This window comes from Nothoprocta perdicaria, unplaced genomic scaffold, assembly GCF_003342845.1.
Source record: "Nothoprocta perdicaria isolate Ctin4 unplaced genomic scaffold, notPer1 scaffold_25, whole genome shotgun sequence".
Taxonomy (NCBI): domain Eukaryota; kingdom Metazoa; phylum Chordata; class Aves; order Tinamiformes; family Tinamidae; genus Nothoprocta; species Nothoprocta perdicaria.
Window position 1 is genome coordinate 4569631 of NW_020455477.1, and position 26409 is coordinate 4596039.

At 33.7% G+C, this 26409-nt stretch overlaps 1 protein-coding gene across 1 annotated transcript in view; it reads right to left on the bottom strand.

Annotated features, from left to right (window-relative positions):
• Positions 1 to 94: 94 nt before the first annotated feature.
• XRN1 (5'-3' exoribonuclease 1) overlaps positions 95 to 26409 on the bottom strand; it is a 33369-nt gene continuing 7054 nt past the window's right edge. Inside the window, exons 9-43 of the mRNA XM_026040082.1 lie at positions 25626 to 25693; positions 24551 to 24685; positions 23083 to 23149; positions 22363 to 22468; positions 21953 to 22042; positions 21681 to 21837; positions 21165 to 21284; positions 20394 to 20563; positions 19481 to 19601; positions 19284 to 19382; positions 18285 to 18388; positions 17672 to 17803; positions 16879 to 17041; positions 16274 to 16387; positions 15720 to 15818; positions 15453 to 15568; positions 13354 to 13500; positions 12836 to 12925; positions 11677 to 11812; positions 10937 to 10993; positions 10517 to 10649; positions 9335 to 9404; positions 8006 to 8231; positions 7250 to 7351; positions 6451 to 6546; positions 6104 to 6218; positions 5557 to 5621; positions 4974 to 5081; positions 4541 to 4663; positions 4080 to 4236; positions 3606 to 3787; positions 3253 to 3366; positions 3049 to 3166; positions 1998 to 2158; positions 95 to 1794 (exon numbers count right to left, since the gene is read on the bottom strand). Of these exons, the coding sequence (XP_025895867.1) occupies positions 1504 to 1794; positions 1998 to 2158; positions 3049 to 3166; positions 3253 to 3366; positions 3606 to 3787; positions 4080 to 4236; positions 4541 to 4663; positions 4974 to 5081; positions 5557 to 5621; positions 6104 to 6218; positions 6451 to 6546; positions 7250 to 7351; positions 8006 to 8231; positions 9335 to 9404; positions 10517 to 10649; positions 10937 to 10993; positions 11677 to 11812; positions 12836 to 12925; positions 13354 to 13500; positions 15453 to 15568; positions 15720 to 15818; positions 16274 to 16387; positions 16879 to 17041; positions 17672 to 17803; positions 18285 to 18388; positions 19284 to 19382; positions 19481 to 19601; positions 20394 to 20563; positions 21165 to 21284; positions 21681 to 21837; positions 21953 to 22042; positions 22363 to 22468; positions 23083 to 23149; positions 24551 to 24685; positions 25626 to 25693 (4352 nt within the window). The 3' untranslated portion in view covers positions 95 to 1503. The remainder of the gene's footprint in view (positions 1795 to 1997; positions 2159 to 3048; positions 3167 to 3252; positions 3367 to 3605; positions 3788 to 4079; positions 4237 to 4540; positions 4664 to 4973; positions 5082 to 5556; positions 5622 to 6103; positions 6219 to 6450; positions 6547 to 7249; positions 7352 to 8005; positions 8232 to 9334; positions 9405 to 10516; positions 10650 to 10936; positions 10994 to 11676; positions 11813 to 12835; positions 12926 to 13353; positions 13501 to 15452; positions 15569 to 15719; positions 15819 to 16273; positions 16388 to 16878; positions 17042 to 17671; positions 17804 to 18284; positions 18389 to 19283; positions 19383 to 19480; positions 19602 to 20393; positions 20564 to 21164; positions 21285 to 21680; positions 21838 to 21952; positions 22043 to 22362; positions 22469 to 23082; positions 23150 to 24550; positions 24686 to 25625; positions 25694 to 26409) is intronic.

The following is a 26409-nucleotide window of genomic DNA, read 5'->3' on the forward strand; positions in this document are numbered from 1 at the left end:
TCATCAAATAATAATGTGAGCCCTGCCAAAATCAAGGAATCAAGGCAAAGAACTAAATGGGGAAATTTAAGTATACAGATTTGCAGGTCCACCAGGAAACCTGTTTGAAGGCAACAAAGCAGATCACTGAAGAAGAAATTGTGCTTTATTACTAAGCTTTCTAAGCTTAGAGAATTTTTTTTTTCCTGGAACAGATCAGAGCAAAGAAGAAAATGAAAAAAGATCCAATGAATGCCAGTAAAACAATAACAACTAAAGCTTCAAATTAAAAAAATCTTAAAATGAAGAATTCCTATTAATGTGAATGAGAACTGTATATATGAGTTAAAACAGCAAAGGGACCTTTTTTTTTTGAAGCATGAACAGAATGGTGTTACTTCCTAAAACACAGCTCCCTCCAGAAATGCAAGTCAAATTTTTGCCTGGATATCATTACGGAACTAATGCTAATAATTTATGACCATTTAATGTTGGTTTTGCTACACAGAACTTCTGCCACAAAACTAAATATTAAGTCACCTACCAACAAAACAATGTACTATAGAGAAAGTTTCAGGGCACAGACTGTTGGAGGGAAAAACGGAATCTGAACAAGCATAATTTTGACAGTCAAACTATACAAACGGACATCTTTATACTCTGCTCATTTTTGTAATTAAAAAAACTTCAGGACATTACTGGCATTTTAGGGGGGCATGTAGATTTGTAGTAGCTATCTGGCTTAATTTACCAAAACAATGAAATCAATAAAACTGCTAGTTCAAAAATTTAATATACTTTATCAGAGAGGACTCTAATTTGTAGATGCACTTTTTTTTCTTCAATTCTATACATTCTACAAATTTATCTCCTGGAACTGGTTCTGCATCAGCAACCACTTTTGCCACTCTAATTCCAGAGACTATTATCTAAATTCTGAAATTTGTACAGTTGTTGGCCTTTGGTATAAAACTTACAGTTCACAGTTATAAGAAATTTGGCAGTTCCACTGTAGTTAGGTTCTATTCATACCGATTCAGATCAAAAAGACCTGGAGAGCCGATAAGAAAACTGCATTTAAGTTATTTTTATTTTTATTTCAATCTTCTATTTAAAAATAAGCTAGAATACAAAATATCATACTAAGCGATGTTTGATGCCCAACTTATTACTGCTCCATATCCCACCCAAAAAGCAAGGCAATTCTGAATTAGGGTTGCCACTGTTATTGCTGCTCACCCAGTAGAGTTTGTAAGCCACTGTTCAGAAACCTAGGCACAATGGATGGCATGGTAACCTTAACTCAGCATTTTCCTGGCTTTTATTAATTTAATCAAAATAATTAGTTTTAACATCATTTCTATAGTTTTCATAACAACCTGGAAAGCATAGCAAATAAAATGTATTTCATTCTATTTTATCCTTAAAAGGCTGTTTAATTTAATAGAGCTTTCTGATTTTTTTAAATGATGTAACAAAACATTGGGGGAAGAGTTAAAGATAAAATCCACCTAGCTACCATATTTAGTCTGAAGATTTTGGTGCGCCAAAATTGACAGCCAGCTTTCTTGGCTTTCGCTTGCTGGAAGTGTTTGGTGTTGATTTGTTATGAGGAACGCTTGGAGTATTCACATTGTCTTGAAATGAAACAGTGGATTGAGCAGCTTGAGTAGATTTTAAAGGAGCTGAAGAACTATCTTGCTGAATGTGGTCAGAAGACACTGGCTGTTCATTCCTTAGTGGTGCAGCTTGAGGGGAACTCTGAAACTCCTTGAACTCAAAGTTTTTCTTGCTAGCAGCCCTTTTTTTAGTTACCTTTAAATTAAATAAATATTATTTAACAGAAGGCATACTCAAAAAAAGAAAAACCCTGCAAATATTCCAAAGTTAAAAACATGCATATCACTTTAAAAAAATCATCTTTTAGCACTAATGTTTCTCAGGGGTCTCTCTGCATTCATCACGTATATACCTTTTTTACAAAAATAGAAGTCTTAAGACTAACCTGCCAAACTTACCTGTAGAGGTATAAACTGGTTGTGAGTACCAACTGGTATAGTTCCTGCAAGAGGCATATTTCCTGGATAGGCACCAGGATAATAATGTTTGCCATGAATAGGCACTGGAGCTCCCCAGGACATTGGACCAAACATGTGAGATGATGGAGGCATTATATTTGCTGTAAAAATAAACAACTTTTAGCTCTCTTTCTTCAAAAACAGTATAGCATCTCACCCAAACCAAAAGCACACTGTTTCTCTTTCCAGTAAGACCTAATATTATTCGTAGATGTTTAAGTAGATGACAGTTCTGTTTTTAGAGAACCGCATTTAGATGATGTCATGGTTGAGAGCACTGGGTCACTGCATTTGCATTTCCAAGCACACACAAGCTAGTCAGGATTGCCACATTCCTCTCTGAGTAAACTCCCATTAGTAGAAGGGAAGTTCAGGCTACCCTTCTGCATCAGTCAACAGCACAGAAACTCAGGGTAGAAAGGATGGAGCAGCTGCTGAGTAGGTTACTAAGATTCAACAGTGGTGCTGAATCATTATTAGCTGTGGATGTACGGCTAATAATTTAGTACAATACTAAACAGATGAAATCAAGATATCACTGCGATTTAACAATTTTTAACAATTTTTTTTTAAAACAATTCTAATCTAATTCTAAATAAATAACTAATAGACGGATAAAAATTATTCAGACAAAAAACAGATACTCAAGGAAGATATTTTCATGAATGCTAGACTAGCAACTGACTGATTACTTTGGCTTTGAAGGAGAAAACCAACTAACACTGAATGGACAGATATATTCCTGAAGAAAAGAAGAAAGGAACAAGAATTAGAAAACATGCAACTTTCATTTTTTAAATCTTAATTTAAATTCATTTGCACATTCCTGAGAAGAAGTTAACAAACCATTTTCAAAGTTCAGAGGTATAACTATATGCAGGAAGTCCAAAAAATACATTTTTCTGGAAGGCACTCATTTTTCATATAAACAGCTGCTACAATTACAGGTGATTATGAAAATACTTTAAATATGTATTAATCAAATACTTACCAGGGGGCTGTGTAAAGACTGGAGGAATAGATCCAGGTGGTACAGGAACACCCAGAGGTTGATAGTTTGGAAACACTGGTGGAGGTGGAGACAATGGAAAGTTCACTCCTATAGAGCTCTTTGAAGAGGAAAATGGTGGATTACAAACAGACAGAATGCAATAAAGAGAGACAAAAATTTCTAAAAATTCTTAGCTGTTCTCACCAATCTCTGTAAAGCAAAAAGTGCAGCTTTTTCCTTGGCTTCAGTTTCAGAATGACACTGTGGTCCATGAACCAACAAACCATTGGATAACTTTATGTGACAAACTGTCATGGTCTAGGAAAATGAGATAAGATTGTTTGAGGAATTATACTATACAAAAAGTGAACTGGAAATTGAGTGAAGAGTGTTTGCTTAATCAATGTTACTATGTTTAATCAATACTACTTTAGAAATAAACAAAAGGAGTTATGATCTTGGCTTTAAAAGGATTTCAGTGACCAGTTAAAAATCTTTATTATAGTGTAGCAGAAATGAAGTTGAAAATTTTAATGTCTATGAAAAATAAGCTTTACCTGTGGTGTTTTCAGGAAAGAGAAATCAGGTTGTGACATTCCAAGTAGAGAACAAATATGAAAAAGCTCAGAAACAGGAGTTGACAGTGTAGGCTGTGGACCAATAAAAGGGTGACCTCCAGTTTCCAGTGCTGATGCATTCTGAGGGCCTCCAATGTTATGAGGCTTGTTCATATAAGCAGCTAGCAAAAGCAAAAGAAAGTTGCATCACAATTTTTTCCTTCTACAAAAAGGCAGCAACTTTGTTACTAGTAGAAAATAAAGTATATTTGATTTTTTTTTTTGTATCTTCACAACTGTCTTGAACACAAAATAGAAGATTATACTGTAAATTTTCAGTTCTGAATAAAGAAGCCAACTTGAAAAAGAGTTTTTATTTCATTCTGAAAGTAAGTGCAATTCAGCAAGTTAAGTCTGTACTGAACTGTCATTATAAGATGAAGCTCTGAACTACCAGGTGATACCTAAACATACCCATTTTTTTTGTTTGTCTATATTGCAAGGCAGCTCCATGGGAATCCTGTCTACTGAGGGGAGTGGGAACATCATTAACTTGGGATTTCACTTCATTCTTGGTTTCCAGGTCAGGACTGTCTATCTTCAAGATTTCTTTGAGCATCTGTGTTCCTTTCTGTAAAAGAAAAATAAACCATTTAGAAAAACGATGGTGTTCAGAAGCATTATCTAGTTAACTCTGTTAATGTCATAAATGGTAATATTGAAATGTTATTTTCCATCAGTTCTATGTTATGAAAGCACAGAAAACAGCGTCTTATCATAAAGTATTTTTTTTTTCCCCAGAAGAGCTGACTATAAACTCACATATGTGTTTAAGAAGGCAGGAAGAGGTTTGAATGAGTTCCTTTAAATAGTAGCTTGGATGCTAAGACACAAGATGCTAAATTATTATGCAACGATTCCTGCAGTATACACACCATAGCAAATGACTGTGGTGACAGATGTTCTTCGTTCGTAGCTCTTGCTTCCTTGGTGTTATTCTGCACTTCATTTTCTTTGGGAATTTTCAAAGAAGCTAGAAGGCTTTCAAGCTCATTGTCCTTGTTAAAAGAAAATTATAGGAAGATGCAAAAGGAAAAGTATTTTAGCTTAATTTTATTCTGATTCAGCCTTGTCTGAGCATAAACAGATATCCAGAGCTACATAAATTTTTGCATATAAAAATATAAGCAGTGACCAACAAAGAACTGATTTTAAAATGATCAAGGCTATTCAGATTTGTCTTGTATCTGCTATAAACATCAATGTACACAGACATCATGTACACATCAACAGGAATAACAGGGAAAAAATAGCTCATAAACTGAAATTATTCAAAGAGCACAAGAGAATGAACTATCTGGATCCTACCTTTCTAGCTGTACATGGACCGTCAACTGAAGTCTTCTGCATTACAGGCACACTGGGACTTTCATTTCTCTTCAAAAGTTTGACATTATACTTATGTCCTGCAAAATTCTGAAACAAACTGCAGCATTTACTTTTGAATTCTACTCCTCCGCTGCTAGATATAAGGCAAGCGTATTAGAAATGTATCTGAAGAGAGCTTTCACAAGCTAACATCCTTAAATGAGCTCAGCTTACTGAAAAATCTACTGTTGCCATTTTCTTTCTATAGCTTTTAATGTTTAAAAAGAATAGGAAAAGGATAGGACAGGAATAAAAAACTTCTGGAGATTCTTGTTATTATTCAGTATCATCCTTATATGTATGTTGTGCTTACTCTCACTTAGGTATAATAATAATAATAATAATAACAACAACAACAACAGCTTAAAATTTATCTAGGAAAAGAATGAACTAAGATGCCCAGTAAAGATAAAGCAGTAAAAGTATTAATTAGCTCAGAGGAAAATGAAAAAAATACAAAAAAAAACAAAACACGGGAAACAAAAACCAGAATATATTTACTCCATATAGAAGAATAAGTTACCTGTTTATTTGATATTTTATTATGAGGCTGACTTTCACTTCTTGTAATTTTAGAATCTTCTTTAACTACAAACAAATCATGTAAAAGTATGCTTATTTTTTGTAATGATCTTAAATACTGAGTTTCATTAAACCTCAAAATATTAACAAATCCATAAAAGTGCACATAGCAGAATTTCAATCAAATGAACACTTTTTTTGCAGGATAAAATATACACGTCAAATGTATGCAATTGTATACCTCTAAATTAATTTTGCTCTAAGAAACATGCCTGTCTGCAAGCAAGTTAAAACAAAAGAAAAAAACTTTTAATTATGCGAGCAGAAAGTCAACATCATGAACAACTTGATTAAAAGTGTTCAGGATTAAGTGTGAAACAAACTAGTACACAAACCAAGAGTGGTGTTTCACAATAATGTGTGCAATGCAGTTCTCATCCAACTGCAGTTATTATTTTCTGTCAATAACTACAAAAAATTAATAGGTATTTCAATAAAAGTTGGATAAGCAAGCAAGCTCTCCTCAAGTTTTTAGATACAGTACTTACATTTTTTATATGGCTCCTGTTTTCTTTGCTGGCCTTTAAGGCTGCTCTCATTGAAGCCTGGCTTGTAGAACTGATTGCCAGTTCCCAGCTTGACTTCTTGAGGTAGAACTGCACCCTAAAGGATTCAAACATCTAAACTTTACCAGAATATTACACATCTATCCTTCCAACATTAGCTCCTTATGATTACTTCTTTACAAAGCTATGCACACCCTGCGGACCAATATCTTGAAAACGACTCATTTTCAACACTGACTGAGAAGTTGGTCAGTATGATAAGCTGATATATTAAAATAAGTACACTGAGATTTTGGTCTCAGGGAGCTGTTTAAAGATTTTATACTAACCTTCTCATGCGTACTTTGCTGAATGTGGTGAGACTTCCCAGAACCCTGCAATGATTGCCATATGCTGCAGAATTCATCATCTTGCTTACTCTGTGGCTAGCAAACAAATAAACAAAAAACAAACAACAATGAAACAAAGATATTTATAAGATCTAAATGTCCAAGTTCGACATTTAATTGATAACATGCTCAGATGACAGAAATTTTCATACTGACACTAGCAGAACTTGCAGGGATTTAACTTCTGAAAATAGGCTACAATATATTTATAGTACAGCTTTTCTTAAGAATCGTTCTTAAATTCTAATCAGCTTAGTTTGAGATTTAAGTTTGGTTAGGTTTGCTTACAATTTTTAGAAGTTATCAACATGAAAAAGATCACTGAGGTTAATTAAACTAAGATGATGACTCAAAATGTTTTCGAAAGCATGTTCTCAGATTGGTAGTATTCATAAATTATACTCTTAATGCCTTAATTTGCAGGCAGATTCAATTGCTTATTACTTCTCAGACAGGTTTAACTGCTTAGTAAACTTACAGGTACATGACCATAGATCAAGGCTCAGCTCGGTAAACAATAGTGGTTTTGAAATCTTATTATCTAAATCATATGACATTGGAAAGAATTCATTTAAAAACTTGTGTAAGTTCTGTATCAGTCTGTACTTGAACAAAAACATTTGATGTATGAAAACAGCATTACCTGTTAATCATGAGAAAAGGACTCTCACTCTAATGAGAGTGCCAAAATAAGCACTAAGGCATTCAGGTCCAATACTAAATGAACTAAAGCACTCACTTTGTTTTTCTGATTGCCACTCAAAAATGATCCTTTCTGGAGTGAACCGGTGTTGCCCTGATTTTCAGCCCTGAGACTGTAATGCTGCCTTCCACTCAGCTGCTAGATTGTTGAGGACAGAGAAAAAAAATAAAGAAAATAAAATTAGGAACAACGAACTCAACAAACACTATGGTGTTTCATTGCCTAAATTTTCTTTGGAAAAAATACTTTTTATTCTACAGGCTTACAAAGTAGAAAACAATTCTTCTCAACATTGAGAACACTCATGTGAAATTACTCATTAAGCTTTTTTTTTCCTAAAAAGAAAAAAGAAAAAAAAGAATAATAAATTCATCTCTTGGCCATTTTTCTTGCTTTCCTATATTTTCAAAAGAATCAAGTCATTACCAGGAAGCAAGCAGACAAGAAAATCATGTCTTCTCCTTCTAAGCAGGAGTACAAGTTTGATTTACAGAAGACATTACCAGGAATAGAGCATTATGAACATAACAACTGAGGTGTCTTCATAGAAGGGACCATTTGCCTCCTGCAACCCCAGATGGATCCACTCAGCAAAACAGAACAGCTGAGTTCAATAACGACCTTCTGGTCACTTTTACTATTGCATAAAGTGATATTTCTGAAATAAAAGTTTCCCTAAATGCTAAATTATCAACTTATAAATGAAATTGTAAGTACCAACGAGGAGAACAACCACCATCATATTTTCCCACAGACCCTGAGTTATGCATAAAGAAAACAGAAAATGCTCACTTGAGTAGGAATAAAAAGGGAACGAGGAGAATGGTTGAGACCTCCCAGGTGCCCTTTTTGGGAGCTTACGGATGATAGATCAGATCCATATGCAGTGTAGTTATTCACAGCCGGCTGGGGTTTAACTATGGCAGTCAGTTTTTGATTTCCCATTTCTGACCGATTACCATGAGATAGATTAATTAAGGCACTTGATGGCAGACGATAACCTCTGGCAGGTGAGCACCTAAAAAAAAAAGGCATATTAAATCACTACTTTAATTCATTTAACTGTAGACATTCCAATATATCAGATTTAACAACAGTGTTGCCTGTATGCCAAAATGTAATGATTCAAGTTTGATTAGCACAGTCTGAAAACTGCACCCCGTATTGAAATCCAGTACCATTACACACAATGTAGGTCACACTGAGCTTCACTTCTACCTCTGACTTTCAAAACATTGCAACCAACAATTACTACTACTTTTTTTAACTCACATGGTGCTTTTCAGTGCTCAGCTCAAAGTGATTTTAATGGTGAGGCAATTTTTACGGCATAGCCCTGTATGTAAATACTTCTGTGAAACACTTAGGACATATTTCTCTTTTGCTGAGGTGAAAATTCAAGCTGGTGGCAGAATTATAAATTCAAATTAAGCCACATTTAGTCAGTTGCATATCTGCCCCAATGATTCTGAATCTCAGATTACTCTAGATGATTTGTGTTCAGGAACAAATCCTCTTTTGCAAGGAAGAGGATTGTTATGATTGCTAACCTCATGGAACAGACCTTTTTTTTTTCCTCATAACTTCTGTCATATAAAAATGCAATTGATCTAAAACCAACAGTAAAATGAAAGCCACTGGTAATAGCTGCTTATATAGATATGTAAGAGTTACCACACTTTAAGACAGATGCATTAGCTATGTCTCCACCTCCTGAACAAATGATTAAACCTTAAATTAAACATCAATTACAGATATCTTTGAGTCATTATTTCAGAAAAACAATTTTTTTTAAATCTATGTGTTAAAAACATACTAACAGTAATTTGTTTCATACTTATATGTTTATAAATACATTTGGAACTAGAGCTTTAGTCTGTCAACTCACGTCTGCTTTCTGAAAGGTAATAGCTTCTAAACAGGCAAAAAAGTCTAAAGAACATTTCTAAAATATACCATGCTTCATAAAAATAATCCCTACCCACAGAGAATCTCAAAATATAAAAAACAAGTAAGTACTTTCAGAAGCAAAAGCTTAAAAAGAAGTAAAAATATTCATAAATATATGGCATGAATGTTTCGCCAATGGCATGAAATTACTATGAAATTCCATACACAAACCTTATAGTTAGACCTCCAAGGAATTCTTCATCAAACAAAACTTCAAAGAGTACATCCGTTTCTCTACTGGCTATGGAAAATGAAATAAAGTGTTATTCAGCATATGTGACAGTGCTTATTTTAGCTAAGTAATTTAAATTCTGCATTCTTTATGCAATAAGAGACCAAAGCCTCTAAATTATCAGCAACAGACGTATTGTTCCTTGAATGAAGAACTTAACAGCAATTTAATAATTCTTCTTAAAAAAAAAAAAAAAAGGCAGCTATTGCTTAAGTACCCCTTTAAGAGAAACATACCATGCACAGCAACTTGTTCATAGAACTGCAGCTTAGAACAAGCAGTACGCGTCTTAAAAACGTCATAGCTGCCTTATTGGTATTAAAGCATCAGGAAGAAGATATAAGCCATCTTTACTGACAGCTTTAACAATACCTTTTGGTTAAATATTGCTCACATAAGTGTCTAATTTTCTCTGAAATTGTTACAATATACAATAATTGTAAAGAATATAGCTTTAAAAAACCTCGAATCCAGTTTATTCAAGATTATGTTGGATACGTACTAAATGAGAAAATAAAAGCCAAAATGCTAGGCTACATAGACAATTTTATCACTAGGTCTCAAATTTTTAGGTAACATTTGCTTTGGTGAATCCTCTTGTTTACCTGGAGAGAGACTTGTGGACAATTTTGGAGTCAAACGAGATATAAATACAAGTCGTGTAACAGATATAGAATTCCATGAGGTAAAATTCAAAATCCAAATAAAACAATTTGACATACAAATCACATTGAATTTTATATTCAGTGCAAGCAATCGGACAAATACTTGGTTCCATTTTCTTCCTCAATTTCTTTTTGTCTATATCCTACTTCATTTACTTTTCGCTTTTCAGTCCTTATTCCTTTTCACTGATCTACCTGACTTTATCACATTAAGAACGAACAAAGGGTAAGCAATTTTGTATTCAAAGTACAATGGCCTAACAAATGAAATTACAAGAGATGACCTGAAAATTTAATTCACAACAGAAAATATGGCACTAGTGACTCCAAACTGCATATGCTTCTTAGTTGAGAATTTTTCCACTACCATTATACAAAACACTATTCTGCAGCCTGTTTTCACAACAGCTTAGCTATAGTATAGCTATAACACTCTAACCATAAGGAAAATATTACCTCCTTTAATTCCTATAATGGTGCCTCGAAGACCAACAGGAACAGAAAAGTTCTCTCTCACATTGACAACACGATCAAACAGCCTGTGCTCTGCATCTCGATCAGGAACAACTCCATTCTGCTGCTCTAAAGGCTGTAATAACCAAAAGTCTATGTTAGCATTGCTTATAATACCATAGAAGCCTGCATGAAGGAGTCTGCTGACTCCTTCCATACATGAAGGAGTCTGTAGTTCATTTTTTCTCTAGAGAGAGAGAGATCTTTCCCTTTCAAAATGATTTTCTAGGACTCATAGTAATTTTTTTTTTCAATTAATACTGTACAATTCTGTTTTTTGAATGTTGATCAAATTACACTTAAGTAAAATAAACATTATGTGGACATTTTCATTTTCAACTAAAACCTTTTGATGTCACTTACTCGATATAGCAAGTGAGGTTTCACAGTTACTCGCACCTTCTTGTTGCTCTTCCTCTGCTAAAGAAAAAGAAGAAAGTCATTAAATCTGGGTTTCAGGTTTAACAAAACATTTGAAGACACAGCGAAGACATTCTTTTGTTTGAAGACATACAGCTTTCATGAAACATTTAAGATAACTAGATCCAATTGTTAAAAACACGACTGACTTTCTACTGCAGAGTTTTCATTGTTTGACCAATTCCATAATTCACATCAATTCACACCTTCGTGTCCTTTCAACAATTTCAAAAAAAAAGCAACCCACTATTTCATGTAGCTTTGTCCCTCAATTTTTCCTGTAATAACTTTCCCTGAGAAAGCTACTACCCACTTTTCCTCATATCAAAGACAACTACAATGGGAGAAAAGTTCAGACAGCACTTGGAAAAAGCACTTGAGTTGTTCAAAATTTGTTATCTTTTCCTTTCTGAAATCACCAAAAGGCAGAGGAGTTCACAGTACAGCCTACAGCTATTCAATCACGTCAAAAAGGAAGTGCCCAAACAGAAATATTATTAATGCACTCCTCTGAATTCCTGTGACAATCTATACTAAGAATTCAGTCCTTAATTAGTCTGTATTATTTTTCCCTGGAGGAATAAATTATCTTTCATAATCTTATTCTAATTCAAAAACTTGAAAAAAATACAAACAGCTGTGTTTCAGTTCATGATTGTTCACAATGGTATCAAGCTGCATACCTTGCATTTCTCTATTTCTTCTTCAATTTTCTCAACGATGGCTGCATCCAAAATTTGCAAGTCACAAGATGAGCGAGACAAAGCAGACACAGGATGTGCCTTTAGCCAGGCAACAATTTCTTGAACTTTCTCAGCCCTAAGTAGAAAGGCTGTTTATTAAAATCACTTACACTGACTAAGCACATTACTGTTACCTGATTTTTCAGATATGTACTACAACATAGGCACAATGCTCATATACATTTGTGAAGTAAAAAGTCCACAAGTGCATCATTCAACACTGCCTCATAAGTGTATCTTCTGGGAAAGAAAAAAAAGTCTGTAAAAATAATCTGAAAAGCCTACTGAAGGTTTTTTTACTAAAGGCTTTGCAGACTACAAATGCAGGCTTTACGATCTCCAAATAATTTGCAAAGAAATTAATTTTGTATCCAAAAAACTAACCACGTCTGGCTGTGATCAAAGGTTCTGTGACCAAGTGTCTCTCACAACACACAAGAACAAACTTGAGGGTGTGCAGGGTAAAATGGAGCATAATCTTGAGATTCTTAGAAAAGTCCTATGATGATATGCCCACCTGGTGAAGTCCTGCACAGTGCAGGACTATGCAGATTTACCAACCTGGACCTATCAGCAGCTTGAGCTAGCTAGCAATGAAACCTTTTTGATGATTAATACACTGTATCTGAAACTAAGCTTGCTCTTTGTCTTCTTTTCTGAAATATCCTTCTGCTTTCTGCTTCCAAATGTAAATACCAACTGACTAAGTACGTACACAGTTGGTCAACTATGTGAACTAATGTGAAAACAGAGTAACTAACTGCATAGAACTGGCTGAATGCATAATGAGCACTGAGTGCATTATCTTTTATATTGAAAATCACTTTAAACTTCTAATATAGCTACTGCTTATTTTTCAAAAATGATCTTCTAGTGACTTTCTGATTACTTTACACCTATGTAATATTGAAGAGTATTTTAAAACCAAAATGTAAAAGTAGACACTGAAAATTAAATTTATCATTTGCTTGAGACAGGAGTTTTGATACCCCAACACACACACATGTTCATAATTTTATCAGTGATCACTGAACAATATGAAGGAACAGAAAGGTTTCATCAGCAGCCACCAAATGGTCACCCCCAGTTTCAGCATTACCCATTCTCATCCTCGCCAGGCCAAATGTCATCTTCATAGAATATGTCTTCTTGGCTATTCTTGGATATATAATTGAAGAGCTCAGGCACCCTAAGGATTGAATAAGCAGAACACAGATTTCATTTCACCTATGGCCCAGAAGCACTTCAGCACCTGACCAAAACAAATTATGATGGGCTCTAAAATATAAACAGATGTAAACAGATATATAAACAGATATAAATATATATATTTTTTTTTACTAAAATTCACGTCTAATTGTTCACTTGTCAATGTAAGCTGCTGACAAAATCATTCTATCCCAAGTATGCTTCACCAGAACTGAAAAACTGAGAAATAATTGCTGAGAAGTAATATGTCCAGTCTTGGGAAGAGAGGACACTGAAGGAAAGAAATTCGATCAAGCAACTGCCAAAAAATCCTCACAAGTTCTTACAACATCTGTGTTCAGAAGGACAAAATCCTGCAACTGATATGAGATTGCATAGTCTAGATGAAGTCCATATTCAATACTTAACCTTTCTAAATATTCAGCAAGTAGTTGCTCTACTGCAGAAGAGTACATCCATTCATTTCCAACTTTCTTAGTATAGCCAGGAACTTCTTCGTTTTTCTTATTAAATTTCAGGTTCAGCCCCACATTTGCTTTGTGATCTCCATGAGGACTAGAAATAAAAAATATTCATTAACTTGCAAAAACATACACACATACCTATGCATGCGTGCATGCACACACACACATCTTAGACACAAAATATATAAAAATTCATTTGAACTCTTTACTTACTAGCACACAACAGCTATAAAGTTAGAGGACATCCACTGTCCTACCACAGCAGGGTAAGATACTGCTGTACTATGACTATCTTACCCTGCTGTAAATGAGAGTAGGGAATATTTTCCCTTCCTTAAAGGAGATCTAACCAACCAAGATTTACCTGCCATTTACTATGATGAAGCAGCTTACCCCTCAACATTAGTGGAACACATGTACACATTAAGTCAGAAGAAAACGCTTGTGTATCAAACACTACTTTAGCGAGTTGTTCTATGAAATCAGTTCTGACACTCAGAGAAATAAGGATTTCCCTCATATGCTGAAGTAGTTTAATCTTAACTGTTAAAAAAATACACATGCAGTTTTTATTCCTTAATTATAAGTACAATTAGACCTCAATTCCATTTTCATTCTCAGGAGGACAAGGTATGTATACGTTTCTTTACCCTACACGGTTCGATCTGCATCAGATCAAAACTAATTTTCCCAAATGGTTAGCAAAATTCTGAATATAGCGTTTTGGTGTCTCCTTCCACCGACTGGTTGTTGCAGAGAACTTCCACTGAGGAGAATTCTAAGAAAGAGTTTTAATCTAAATAAATGCTCAACTGAAAAAGTATTTTAGTCCAATGATCTACGTAGAGATTATTTTCTTTATAACATTAATAAAAAAAGTCACCATTTCCTCCACTTTTTGCCTGAGGTAGGAAAGATTGTTATAAAAATACTTGGAATCATGAACCTTCAACAATTCCTTCTTTGTTAGCTGTAATAGAAACCACAGGAGCCTGATTTCACCTACTATCAACTCCTTTTTGGGAGATTCTGCAGAAACACAGATACAGACGCATTACAGAATTTGTGTTAGTTTTTCTCTCTTATATGTCCTGACAGAGCTGTGTGCAGAACGGACATTTTTCTTATGTGCCTGAGGAACAGCCCATCTCTATGGAAGGGGCTTCCACATATTTTGGGATTCCTGTTCTCTTCTGTGGTGACTCCACAAGTATTCAGAGAGGACAAGAATTAGCATGAGCCAGTTTTCAGCAACTGGCTGGCATATCTCAGCTGCTGAAACATGCTGCTTTGGGCTCTTCTGCACCTTTGAGCAGCATGTAAAAACAATAAAGCAAGTTTACCAGGACAAAGGGATTTTAACCATCTGTGCATAACCTGTCACATAGCTTTTCTAATGCTGTTCCCATTGCCCTCTCTCTAGCTCTGTAACTCGATGATGGTTTTTCAGAGTTATAGGGAAATTTTAGCTTTGATGATGAGAACACAATTCTTGCCCAGCTTCCAGATGGCAGGCACGAGGCAGCGTTCACAGATGCTGTTTGAAACTCCAGTCTGAAGCATAAATCATGTCTGTGTTCTTTTATCTTTAAATCCTATTTTTTCAGTGAAAAATAGTTTAAGATTACTCAAACATTAACCATTAGTTAGAGGTATGAACTTAAATGAAATCAGAATAAATTTTAGACATAACTGAACCAAAATGTTTGTCAAGTCAAACTCCTGCTTGAATTATGCAAACAGATAACTAGGAAAGGCATTTTTTTTTTACCCTTCTAGAATGTTAAAGTCAATATGGCAACACTCCAGTAACCAACAATTAACAAGATGAATACGTATATGGTAGCAGGGAAACACACTGCACAGGAATTTTGTTTACAACAAATACACTCTAAAGAAAGTTTTAAATTAGAGATCGCAGTTATACATTGCTGTACAGAAAAACAGCATGTTTAGACATGACAGAACTTCTGCAGAGTAGTATTAGAATTTTCAAGCTTCTCTACAATCAAAATACTCAAATATACTTGGATAAAAACTTACTTTTTCTTTGATCCTCTTCCAATAAAGATACTCCCTGTAAATCTGGAGACAAGATATCCGCTTACTCCAAGACGACTGGCCAAAATATACGCAGGATTGTATTTCACAGAATATTTCTTTAAAAAACAGATAAACAAAAAATATCGGCTATTCCCAAGGGATAAGGATAAGGATTTTCACACAAAGGGCAAACAAAAAATATTGAAGCATCCCTTTAAGACTTGCAGAGTACGTTTAAGCTTACACTACAAAACTAGAAGCACTTACATGCTGGTTCTGAATTAAGGGATCAAGCTGGGGTTCACATGGAATGTTGAAAACCACACGAATTCTACCTTCCGAGATCACATCATGTGAATCTTGAACCTTGAGGAGTAACAAAACCCATTAAATAGTTCTTTAAAAATAAATAAATAAATAGGTGCAGTATGCACAAAGATGCTTGGCATTCACTGCCTTCTTTGACATACACTGCTTCATTAGAGATCCAGCTAAAGAGCATTAAAGGAATCACTGACTGAAATTTGTACCAAAGAGGATCTCTACTTATTGAAAATAATCCCAAACAATTACTAAACACAATTCTGCATTAAAACTATATAATCTTTATCCTGTTATTTCACAAACAGAGCTAGGGAAAAGAGAATCCCTACACTGGCTAAATCACCAAAAAAGCTATCAAAATGTAAAGTATACTACTATATACATATACACTATAGTATACTACTATATAGTACCTTTGACCGTTTTAGACTTGAAAAATCTAAAGTAGAAAAAAAGAAAAGGAAATTAAATAAAAATGAAAAAATCTAGTAACTAACTTCTCCCATGCAGCCATAGTAAGGAGATCCCAGCATAAAGGCAGTACTCCCAGGTGGAAACAAGTCATCCAAAGTTTTGATGTTTGAAAAACGAGAGTCAAAGGCTTTAATATCCTATACGAAAAAACACAAAATTCATACTGTTAAAAGTTAAAGATTGTTCAGTTCCAGTAGAATCATTAACAAGCTCGCATAAGTAAGTACTTACTTTAAAAGCTTTAAAAAGTATTATCTTCAAATCTGAAATGAATCTCTAAAGGCAGTGAAATTAAGGCTATATTATAAATGAAGTTACAAAAGCAACTATGCTATCTGGTAAAATAGAACCAATTCAAAAAACTATTAAAGAAAAAAATAGGAGCTTTTCTTTCAGCACGATTTTTGAACTATGCAATAGGGTCCCAAGTTCGTGACAAAAAGTTCACTGCACAAAATTCCTTTTTAAATAGTTTAAAAAAGCATTTCATGTTTTTGTTATAAAAAATAACACAAATTTAAGATGCTTATTAATTTTTGTTTCATTTGCTTTAAAGGAGCATTGGTTCTTTTGTCTCTTAATGGAAGAAGGGGCTATATACAAGAAGATATTGAAGTTGTATATTTACCTTGACAACAGTTTGGTAAACAAAAGGAAGAGCTTGCTTTGACCACTGTTTCTCCAAATAAACTTCACCATTTTGCTTCAGTTGATATCTATTACCAGTGAGTAACTGAGCATAAACAACTACTGATGTTTCATGAATAATTATTCCTTTTCTTCTCTGGTAACTGTGCACAAAATAGAACACTTAGTTTTATTATAATATAAAAATCAAGGTCAAATTTATTTATTAAAACACACCAGAATCTCTTTAAGAGCATTAATAGATTGCTTGCCTCTTTTAATTTAAATGTATTTTAGCTTTACAGTGGGAAGCACTAAAGACATTTAAGGCATTTAATTCAATTGACACATCAAATGATGACACATCAATACATCAAGGTACTCTAACTGAGGTGAGTTCCAGTAGGCATCCACACTCTGCAAGTGTGAACTGTAATAAAATATAACAACACTAAGCTATTAAAAGTTGTGCTTTGGTATTGTATAACTCACATTATAACTTAACTCATACATTACGTACAACTGACAATTACTAAGTCTGGCATAAGAAAATTGACTGAGTTCATTTGAAAACTCTTTCATAACATCATTTCATTTTAAATACCAGGTGATTAACACCACACATTGTGAGATAGATGTTTTCATTTTTATGTTCTTTTGTTCCTGTGGACTCCTTAGCCTTTATAATCATAAAGGTAGAAACTCTGGCCTGCTAATTAAGGCTATAATACAGCAACCAAACATAGTAAAGACATAAAATTCAAAGTTACACTTTGACTTTCAAAGTTACTTACTGTTCTGAAACTCCTTGAACTTCTTTTAACCATACATTTTGTTCCTTATCTCCCACATACGCCACTTTAGTTGGCGGCACTGCATTTCCCATGTAAAGCTTCTGTGTTCCAGGCGGTTCTTCCAAAAAAAACCTTGAGAATATTTTAACAGGTATGATTTACCCAAATAGGAATAATTTAGACATAACCATCTGTAAGCAGAACTTATAGCAGTTAGAAGTTACTCTAGATATGAAAAACTCGTAGCAGAGATTTTTCTATCTGCTCCACAACAGACACGCTGTGCGCTTTTTATAAAGCATATAGGTGTGTGTATATATAAGCAAAGTTCTAAGGAAATGTTCTCCTTTATGTTATTCTGTGTGGATTTCATATGTTCTTTTCCCTCCTCAAAATAAGAATCTGTCTCCTAAATTTCTGCAGAAATAGAGCAAATACTAGAGGCTTTGACACACAAACCTCCAAATGATTCTAAACAAAACTTCTGTCACTAAGCAGCTTTTGATCTATCTGGTCTCAATTTACTGTTGAATATATACTTAAAAAAAAAAAAAAAAAATTCCAAAGGCACTACATAAGCTTTGTTTTCAATGATTTATAAAATCTTTCTTACTTGGTTTCTCCATCTGACACAGCAACAACTCTGGCTTCTTCAAGGTGTGGCCAGTTAACAAAAACAAGCTTTCCAAGTACCGAACTGGCAACGTTTTCTACAGTCTGGAGTAAACAAACAAAAAACCCCAAAGTTATTTTTTTTAGCATATTAAAATGATTCTTTTTTAAAATGTGAAATGTATTTGCATTTATAATTACTCTATTTAAAGAACATTTCTTGCAGACAAAAAAAGCTTTTTAGCTTATTTAATTTTATTTTGATATCATCTACATATACTATCTGTCTAGAAATCATGAAAACTATTTCACTTTTTAGAAGTGAATATCATATTTCAGGTGAGGCTTTTTACATTTGTCACATGTTAATTTTAAAGTTTGTGCTTCCATTTCCGGATTACACTTCTGTGTCTTTTGCTAAATCACTTTAAACTATATGTATCTCTGGGAATTACAATACTCAGACTGAAAATGTATTTTGAGATTGCTGAAATACTTTGTTTTATAGATTCTACTTTTGCATCTTACTGCAATAAAGAAGCAGTACCTAAAGTCTAAACATACATCAAGAAAATTCCCACGTTACAGTCTCAACTTTGGGTTGGCAGCTAAGACCCTTCAGATTTCTTACTCCAGCAGTTCATTCACTCACTCATTTTGGGGCATACAATTATGTTTCACCATATGAAATGGGAGGCAAAATCATCTACTTATAAGCCTATGTAGTATAAATTAACAAAAATTAATTTTGACAACCTTAACACCTAGAGCTCAAATTGAAATCAAAATATTACTAATTAAACAATTTAAAAAAAAATCTAGAGTCATTTTTATGATTTAACCAGTAGATTATTTTATTATTTAAACAGGAGATTTTAAGAAATGCTTGCTGTATTTTTTGAATTTTTTGCCATTTTAGTATTACTCCAAATATTTTTCTCTTCTAATGCATTACCAATAAAGAACCAAAATATCAGATTTGATTGTTGCTTGTACTTACCTGCTCTTGTGGATTCTCATCAACTATGATTTCTAACATCATATTTTCTCCATGGCTGCTTTGCTGAAACACCTGTACACCACTTTTTTTAAGATAGAACTGTGTAAGGAAAGAAAAAAAGAAAGTACATGAAACTTATTTGAAATCTTCTGTGGTAATTTATTAAATAAAAATATTGGAGTAGAAAAGTCATTTACCTTATGTTTAATGTGCTTTAAAGTAGGAAATCCACAGAAATATAATGCACTCTTGTTGATTTTAGTTATTTTATTGTGGGTTATTTCTACATGCCAGGCATCCAAAGGAATTGTTTTATACCTAAAAAATAAACAAACTGTCCTTATACAAATTCACCTTTGGCTCTAGGAAAGCAATTTTGTACTTTATCAAACTGGCATACTCTTTGGCTTTCTGATAAAATGGCAATTAATTTGAGCCATTTGTATAAAATCCTGCACAACGGGTTATGAAATCCATGCTATTTCATTGCATGCTATTTTGTTGAGCAGGTTGGGTGTCTCAAAGAGTTTATGGTTAGACTCGATCTTGAAGGTCTTTTCCAACTCTAATGATTCTATGATACTTTATTCTTCATTAATGCATTCTTGCAACAGAATTCCTCCTCCACTCCACATCCATCATTTTGCTTATGTTTAATTACTATTAATGTTTTATTTCCACTTAGTCTTGACACCTTAGCTGGTATTAAAGAAAGATGCTTGCTTTCAGTGGGAGGAAAATAAGAAAAACACTTTTATTTAATTCGCTGCATAGGACTCAGATCCTGACATTTACAATGGTTGACAAACACTCTGGAATTAAGGTGCTGATAAATTACCACTACCATTCAATATTTATACCAGTCTTTCACCTTGCATTACACAAAGTTTAATAATTCTCTCAAGTGCTCTTGCTGATATAACTTTGGTTCATCTGTTTTGCAAAGTGAAGCCTGAAGAAACGAGACAAGTAATTTTATTGTGCTGCCCACAACAAGTGATGTTCAAAATATTTCTATGCATTCATCTGCAGATACAAACGTTGGCTAAAATGCTAGAACAAATATGTAACCATTTTTTGTCTATTTTAAAATAGTCACATCAATCTTACCTGGAATGACACCTTTCTATTGCAGGGAATTTTTCTGGCCACGGTGACATGTATTTGAACTCTGTATCTTTGTCATACCAGTACATTAAGCAAGCACTGTGAGTATTTCTTCGTTTCTCCTCTTCCTTTAGGCACTTATTACATGATTCCATGGCCTGCAGGAGCCGTTTCTAAATTTAAAAGAAATAAATATAGGTGAAACTGGCAACAAAAACGTTCATAAAAATTTCTGTCCTAGGAAGGTGGATGCATGCACTTTTCTGGTTAACATGATCATTAAATGCAGTCTCCCCTTCCTTGTGTCCTGCTACCAGGAATGCCAGACAGTTACAGTGGAATAGCTTTGGAGGATGAAGATATTTCCAAAAATGTTTCTAAAAGTTCCTAAAGGTTTTACAGACGCTATATTTTTTATTCTTTTACTTTTAGAAAAGGAATTTTTATGCTCTTAAGAACGGAATTTTTATGCTTTTAAGAAAGGAATTTTAAAAAGTCTTAAACAATTATCTGCCTAAAACCAAGAAGAAACAACCAAAAGAAAGCCCATATTCCTTACCCAAATCTTTTCCCAGTCAAAGCAAAATATGCTTGTGAAAACTTAACCTAGCCTTCAGTTTCCAGACTATAAACATTTATACGTTTTCATGGTCTTATCAAAAGTTCATTAAACTTCCATTTAACTGCAATTCAAAAAGAACTAGATAAAGTAATGAGACTGGCAAGACATTTGTACGTAAGCTTTTATAGATATCAAGTGCTAAAAGAACTCACCTCATCAATAAATGGGATTAATACTACAGCTTCCCACTCTTGCTGTTTGCCATTTAGGTCAGTTTTAAAATCTGGTGGATAATATTCTATAATAGGAGAGTCTTGACTAATCATCAAATGCTAAAAAAAACACAATAGAAAGATCAAATAATTTCATAGACAATTTAATACTAATTCAGGAAGAGATAAAAGAATTTTGATACTGAAGCCAACTCAAATCTGAAGAGGAATTAAACATCTACTGTTTAACTATTCAGTGCAGAAATTACTTATGGAACTTAGGGAGCAATTTTGTACTTAATTTACTTAATTTGACTTAACTTAATTTACAATGTATGAAAGATAGTAAGAAATAGAAGTATTTAACGGCATATCTAAATTTAGAGGTAGACTATAGCGATAACTAAGAGAATATGTAAAAATATATTTACACACACACATATATAAAAGAACCTCTTCAAGATAAACTTAAAAAAAAAAACCAAAGATGAGTGGACCATTAAATTCCATCCCTACCTGGTAACATTTAGGTAACAAGGCTTTGCTAGCTGCTGGAAGTACAGCAAGAAGCTGTTCAAATGGCATGAAAGGTTTTCCCAGTTCAAATTTGATTTTGAGTTCACTGATGTTGCGAATATCTGACAGATAAGGTGCATAATGATAAGGATAATACCTACAGAAGAAAAACTGTTCAGTTAATCGCAGTGCTGCAGTGTTTACTAATCAGAAATGCGCAGAACTATATTAAACGTTTCAAACATTAAATGTGAAAATTGCATTTTTCTTACCAGCTCCATGACTGAACTCCATGGTAATAATAGTGCAAAATCCACTGTATTGCCTGGACATAACATTTAGCTTGGTCAGCCAGGAAGTCACTTAAACAGAGAGGGTAAGTATTAGCTATACAAATATAAAAACGACTTACCTCTTTGTACATAAGGTAGAACATTCTGGGAATCTATTAAACACACAGCTTTCTAGACTATTCAGTATTGATGTATTCTTTCTCTGGCCCTCAAATACTTGTTACGAAAACCTGACTTATGTCTTTTTGCATCAGCCAGAAACATCATAGCTACAGTCACTGCCAAGAGTTCTCTTCTGCGTTCAGCATGGATGAATATCCTGACTTACATTACACATAAGGAAAGACTTGTCTTTGGTGCTTAAAAAAAGTAATTCAGCATAGACTTACTCAGAAACTACTTCTACACCCATCTTAGTCATGTAGTAAGTTCTCTTGTATTGCCTAAACTCAGTTTCAAAAAGATCATCATCTTCTGGTTCATCCTCCAATGTATCTAGAAAAGAAGTCAGGAAAAACTGTCTTAGCATTAACTTCTCTGCTAAAATAAGGTGCTTGAAAAAAAGATGTCCTGATTTCCAGACATTTATTTTCACTTGATGCTTTAACTTTATTCCTCAATTCAGTTAAAGTACTTGTTTTTTGCTTGTACACAAAGGACCACAAAACATCAAACAAAAAATAACTGGAAGAAGGCTGGATTTCTTTTCGTTTTAAATTTAGATAGGGACACTGTTTATAGTCTATTTATAACAACAAAGAAGAGTAAGAGAACATAAAAATATATTTTTAAATTTTAAATATTTTATAAAAAAATATGATAATTTAACAACACTGTCTAGTGTCACAGATCTATAAATATTGTACAATGACATCATGCCATTATAGGAATAGAAGACATTTCTTACAAGTGGAGTGTGCTTAAAAACACAATCAACTGCCCTAAAAATCATACAAAATTGTAAAACAGCAAATCTGTTCATTCATCCCAATCTGTACAGCAAAACACCTAGGCAAATAATTTTAAATAAACACTTTGAGATTTATTCATTCATTCCTTTAATTTAAGGATGAAAATACTGTCCAAGAGGATAAAAAGAGAGTCCTTACTTTTTGAGGTCATAGCTTCATCTTCATTTTTTTCTAGAGCAGCCAAACATATAGAATTTTCCTGAGCCTATTAAATTAATATTTAAGGTGAAGTAAATATAAACATGCACATATTTAATTCATAATCATATAGGCTGCAACTCTAAATACTGTAATCATGATACATATGTCTGATTATTTCTTTCTAATATTATCTCCTAAAAAAAATCCTTCATTGTAATTGCTTGAGGAAAATTATTAAATCCTTAAACATCTGACAAAAGAACATACATATCAAATAAACCTCAACCATCTTTGCGTTTCATTTTGTTTAAAATCTGGTCATTTTAACCAAGTTCAGATCACTTTTCTGGGAAATAAGGGCAGAAGAAACATTGCAGACTCATGCAGGCAAAATAACTACTTAATTCTTATGCTACACACTCTTATGTAGAGCATTGACTAGCTTTCAATAAGCAAAAGTCATTAAATAGGCCCTCTTCCCTTATACCTGAGATAGGTAAGCTCTTGACTGTCACTACCATTCAGAGGACCAGTCAAGATGGGTAGTTAACTATATAGCTACTCCAAACTTCTCTGGCAAACAAGAAAACAAAACAGCATACAGCACATCTTATCATAGATAATCTAGTATTTAGCTTATCATAGGAAAGCTAGCTCTTACAAGTTTCCAACTGTCCTGTTCTTCAGTGCAATGATATGTGATGACAGATTAAACCTGAAGGAATTTCCTACTGGTACTGCTGCACTATCATTGAAAAATATGACCACTGCAAGGCATAAATTGAAGGACAGCAAATGTGCAGCAGGAAAACAACAACAAAAAAGAAAAACAAATTAAAAAACATGAGAGCAGGCCAGATACAAAAAAACAGAGAAAGGAACTTTCTAAAAAACATGTTGTTGCCTGCTGTTTAGTTATGTATAGAACTGCAAATTTGTAATGAATCTGATACAGCTCACAATCAATCAATCTGATGTTTATTCACTGCCAAAGAGTTGGCCAATAGCAAGACTATGGATTCAATGTGTACAAATGATCAATCAGTGTGAGAAATTTAAGAAACTTCCAGCAAACTCTGCATTGAGAAGTAAAATTTTAAAGCTTAGCAAGTTTAACTACAGTTCACCCAGAAGCTTTGCAGTGGTACAGGTCCAGGCAAGTTGCCAAAATAAGTTAAGTTAAGGCTTTGCAAGATGTAGTAGAAAATAAACAAACAGAAAGAACTTGACCTTGACAACCATTTCATCGCTCATGACCAACAAGCATACAGGCAATGCCTCAAATGTTACATTCTACTATTATTTTCATCTCCAAATCATAAAAACAAAAGAACCCCAAAACTCACAATTTGAGACTTACACCATTCGACTTTTAAAAAATTTAAATTACAGCAACAGGTATATTATTGTTTTGATAGAAATAACAACATTCTTGTTTCCAGAACTAGACACACAAAACACTAACCTTATGTTTCTTTTGTTTATTGTTTCTGGCTTCTTCTGCTGCAACACCAGCTGCCTCATTGAGGTATTTATTGCCTACTTTACTTTCAAACCACTTTAAGTCTACAAAGACTTCACTGAAGTGTTCACGATCAAACTGCACAGAAAGATTAAAGTTAACACAGAAATACTAGAGGGACAACAGAATCTAGATTAAATTTAAATTAGCAACATTTTTAATGAGTGCATTAGATTACAACCATTAGTACACAAGTATTTTGCCCTCAAGCTACAACTAATCTAAGAGATTAACATGATCAGCTTCTTTTTCTTGGAAACTATAACATATATGCAAGTCCTATTTTCTTTCTATCAGGTAGCAATAGGTAACAAAAAGAGTTAATAACTTTTACAAACAATAGAAGTACACAGGATCTGAGCAACATAGTATTTTGCAACATATCTAATGCTAACAGATCAGCCCTGTTTTAAGATTCTCAGGCAGAAGCAGGTGAATATTCTCCTTTTGAGTTTAGCAAAGGGCCATGGCACTGCCACTTCTATGGACTGATCTACACTACTTCTCATGTCTAGGATGGACTAATGCAGAGCACTTCACAGGATTCCTCCCGAATGACAGTTAGTATTGTTTCATGAAGAATGCTGCTGCCCAGATTTCAATACTTCACTGCTTCCAAACAGTAATCTCTATTAAAAACTTGCAAAAAATGCTGTACTCAGGATCTACAAAGACTTCTTCCACCCACAAGAAATTAAAATTCAGTCAAGCAGGGGAAGCAAAGAATGATGCTTCCTGGAGAATACTTTACTCATTATTGCTGCTTATTAGTCAATGGTTAATGGTTCTACCATGAATTCTTACTCAGTGCTAGTTAGTACATAAATACTCAAGATTTTCTTTTTTCCTCTTATAAGATCAGGTGACAACTGACCAGATAAAAGAGTTGATGCTACCAACTGTAAACATAGTCTTTTAGCAGTTCATCAAAACTGCATGATATGTTTTAGGGCACTAAATGGATTTTTTGTATAAGGAACAATACCTTTCTACACAGTACAATTACCAAGTTACTCACATCTGACAATCTTGAAAGATACTTCTCAAAGCGTTTTAAGTTCAGATGTCCATTTTCATTTATGTAACCTGTTTAGAAAACAAAATGTGTTTTTTTGTTGTTTTTGTTTTTCCTTTTATTAAAATCTAAATGAGGTTTAAAACTGCAATTTAGAAACAGTATAAATATTACAATGCAACCTTGCCAGCTAAAGGCATTACAATACTAAGTTTTCTAAAATGATGAAGATCAATAAACTGCAGCAGTTGCACAATTATTCCTGCCAACACCCTTCATAATATTTTAACCAAAAAATAATTAAAAAAAAAAAGTCTACAATATTGGTTTCCATGCTTCTTTAAGGAGGCTTTTCTGAATAAAACCAAGAGACTACAGTTCTTTATACTTTAATTCTACATACATGGAGTTATTCTTCATTCACTATCCCTGATGTTCTACAGAAAATAGTATATGGTGAGCAACCACACTAATTCCCTTAACAGAAAATACAAGACTTCTATTTATTGCACTATTTAGTGCAAATCCACCTTCTCAACCAGCATACGGAACAAGCCAGTGCTTGAAGATATATTTACTTTGCTAAAATCACCCTAGAAAAAAAAGCAAAAGCAGTAAAAACAAACAATAAAAAACCCATCCACGTTCAAATCTAACTACCATAACAATGGTGTATTAAACAGTAATCTTTTGGTAAATGACAAGATTTTGTATCTTTCAGAGACTCTATTAGAAGGTTAAAACAACAGTAAAGCTCAGGGATGCGTTTGTTCTTTCCCATTCCACA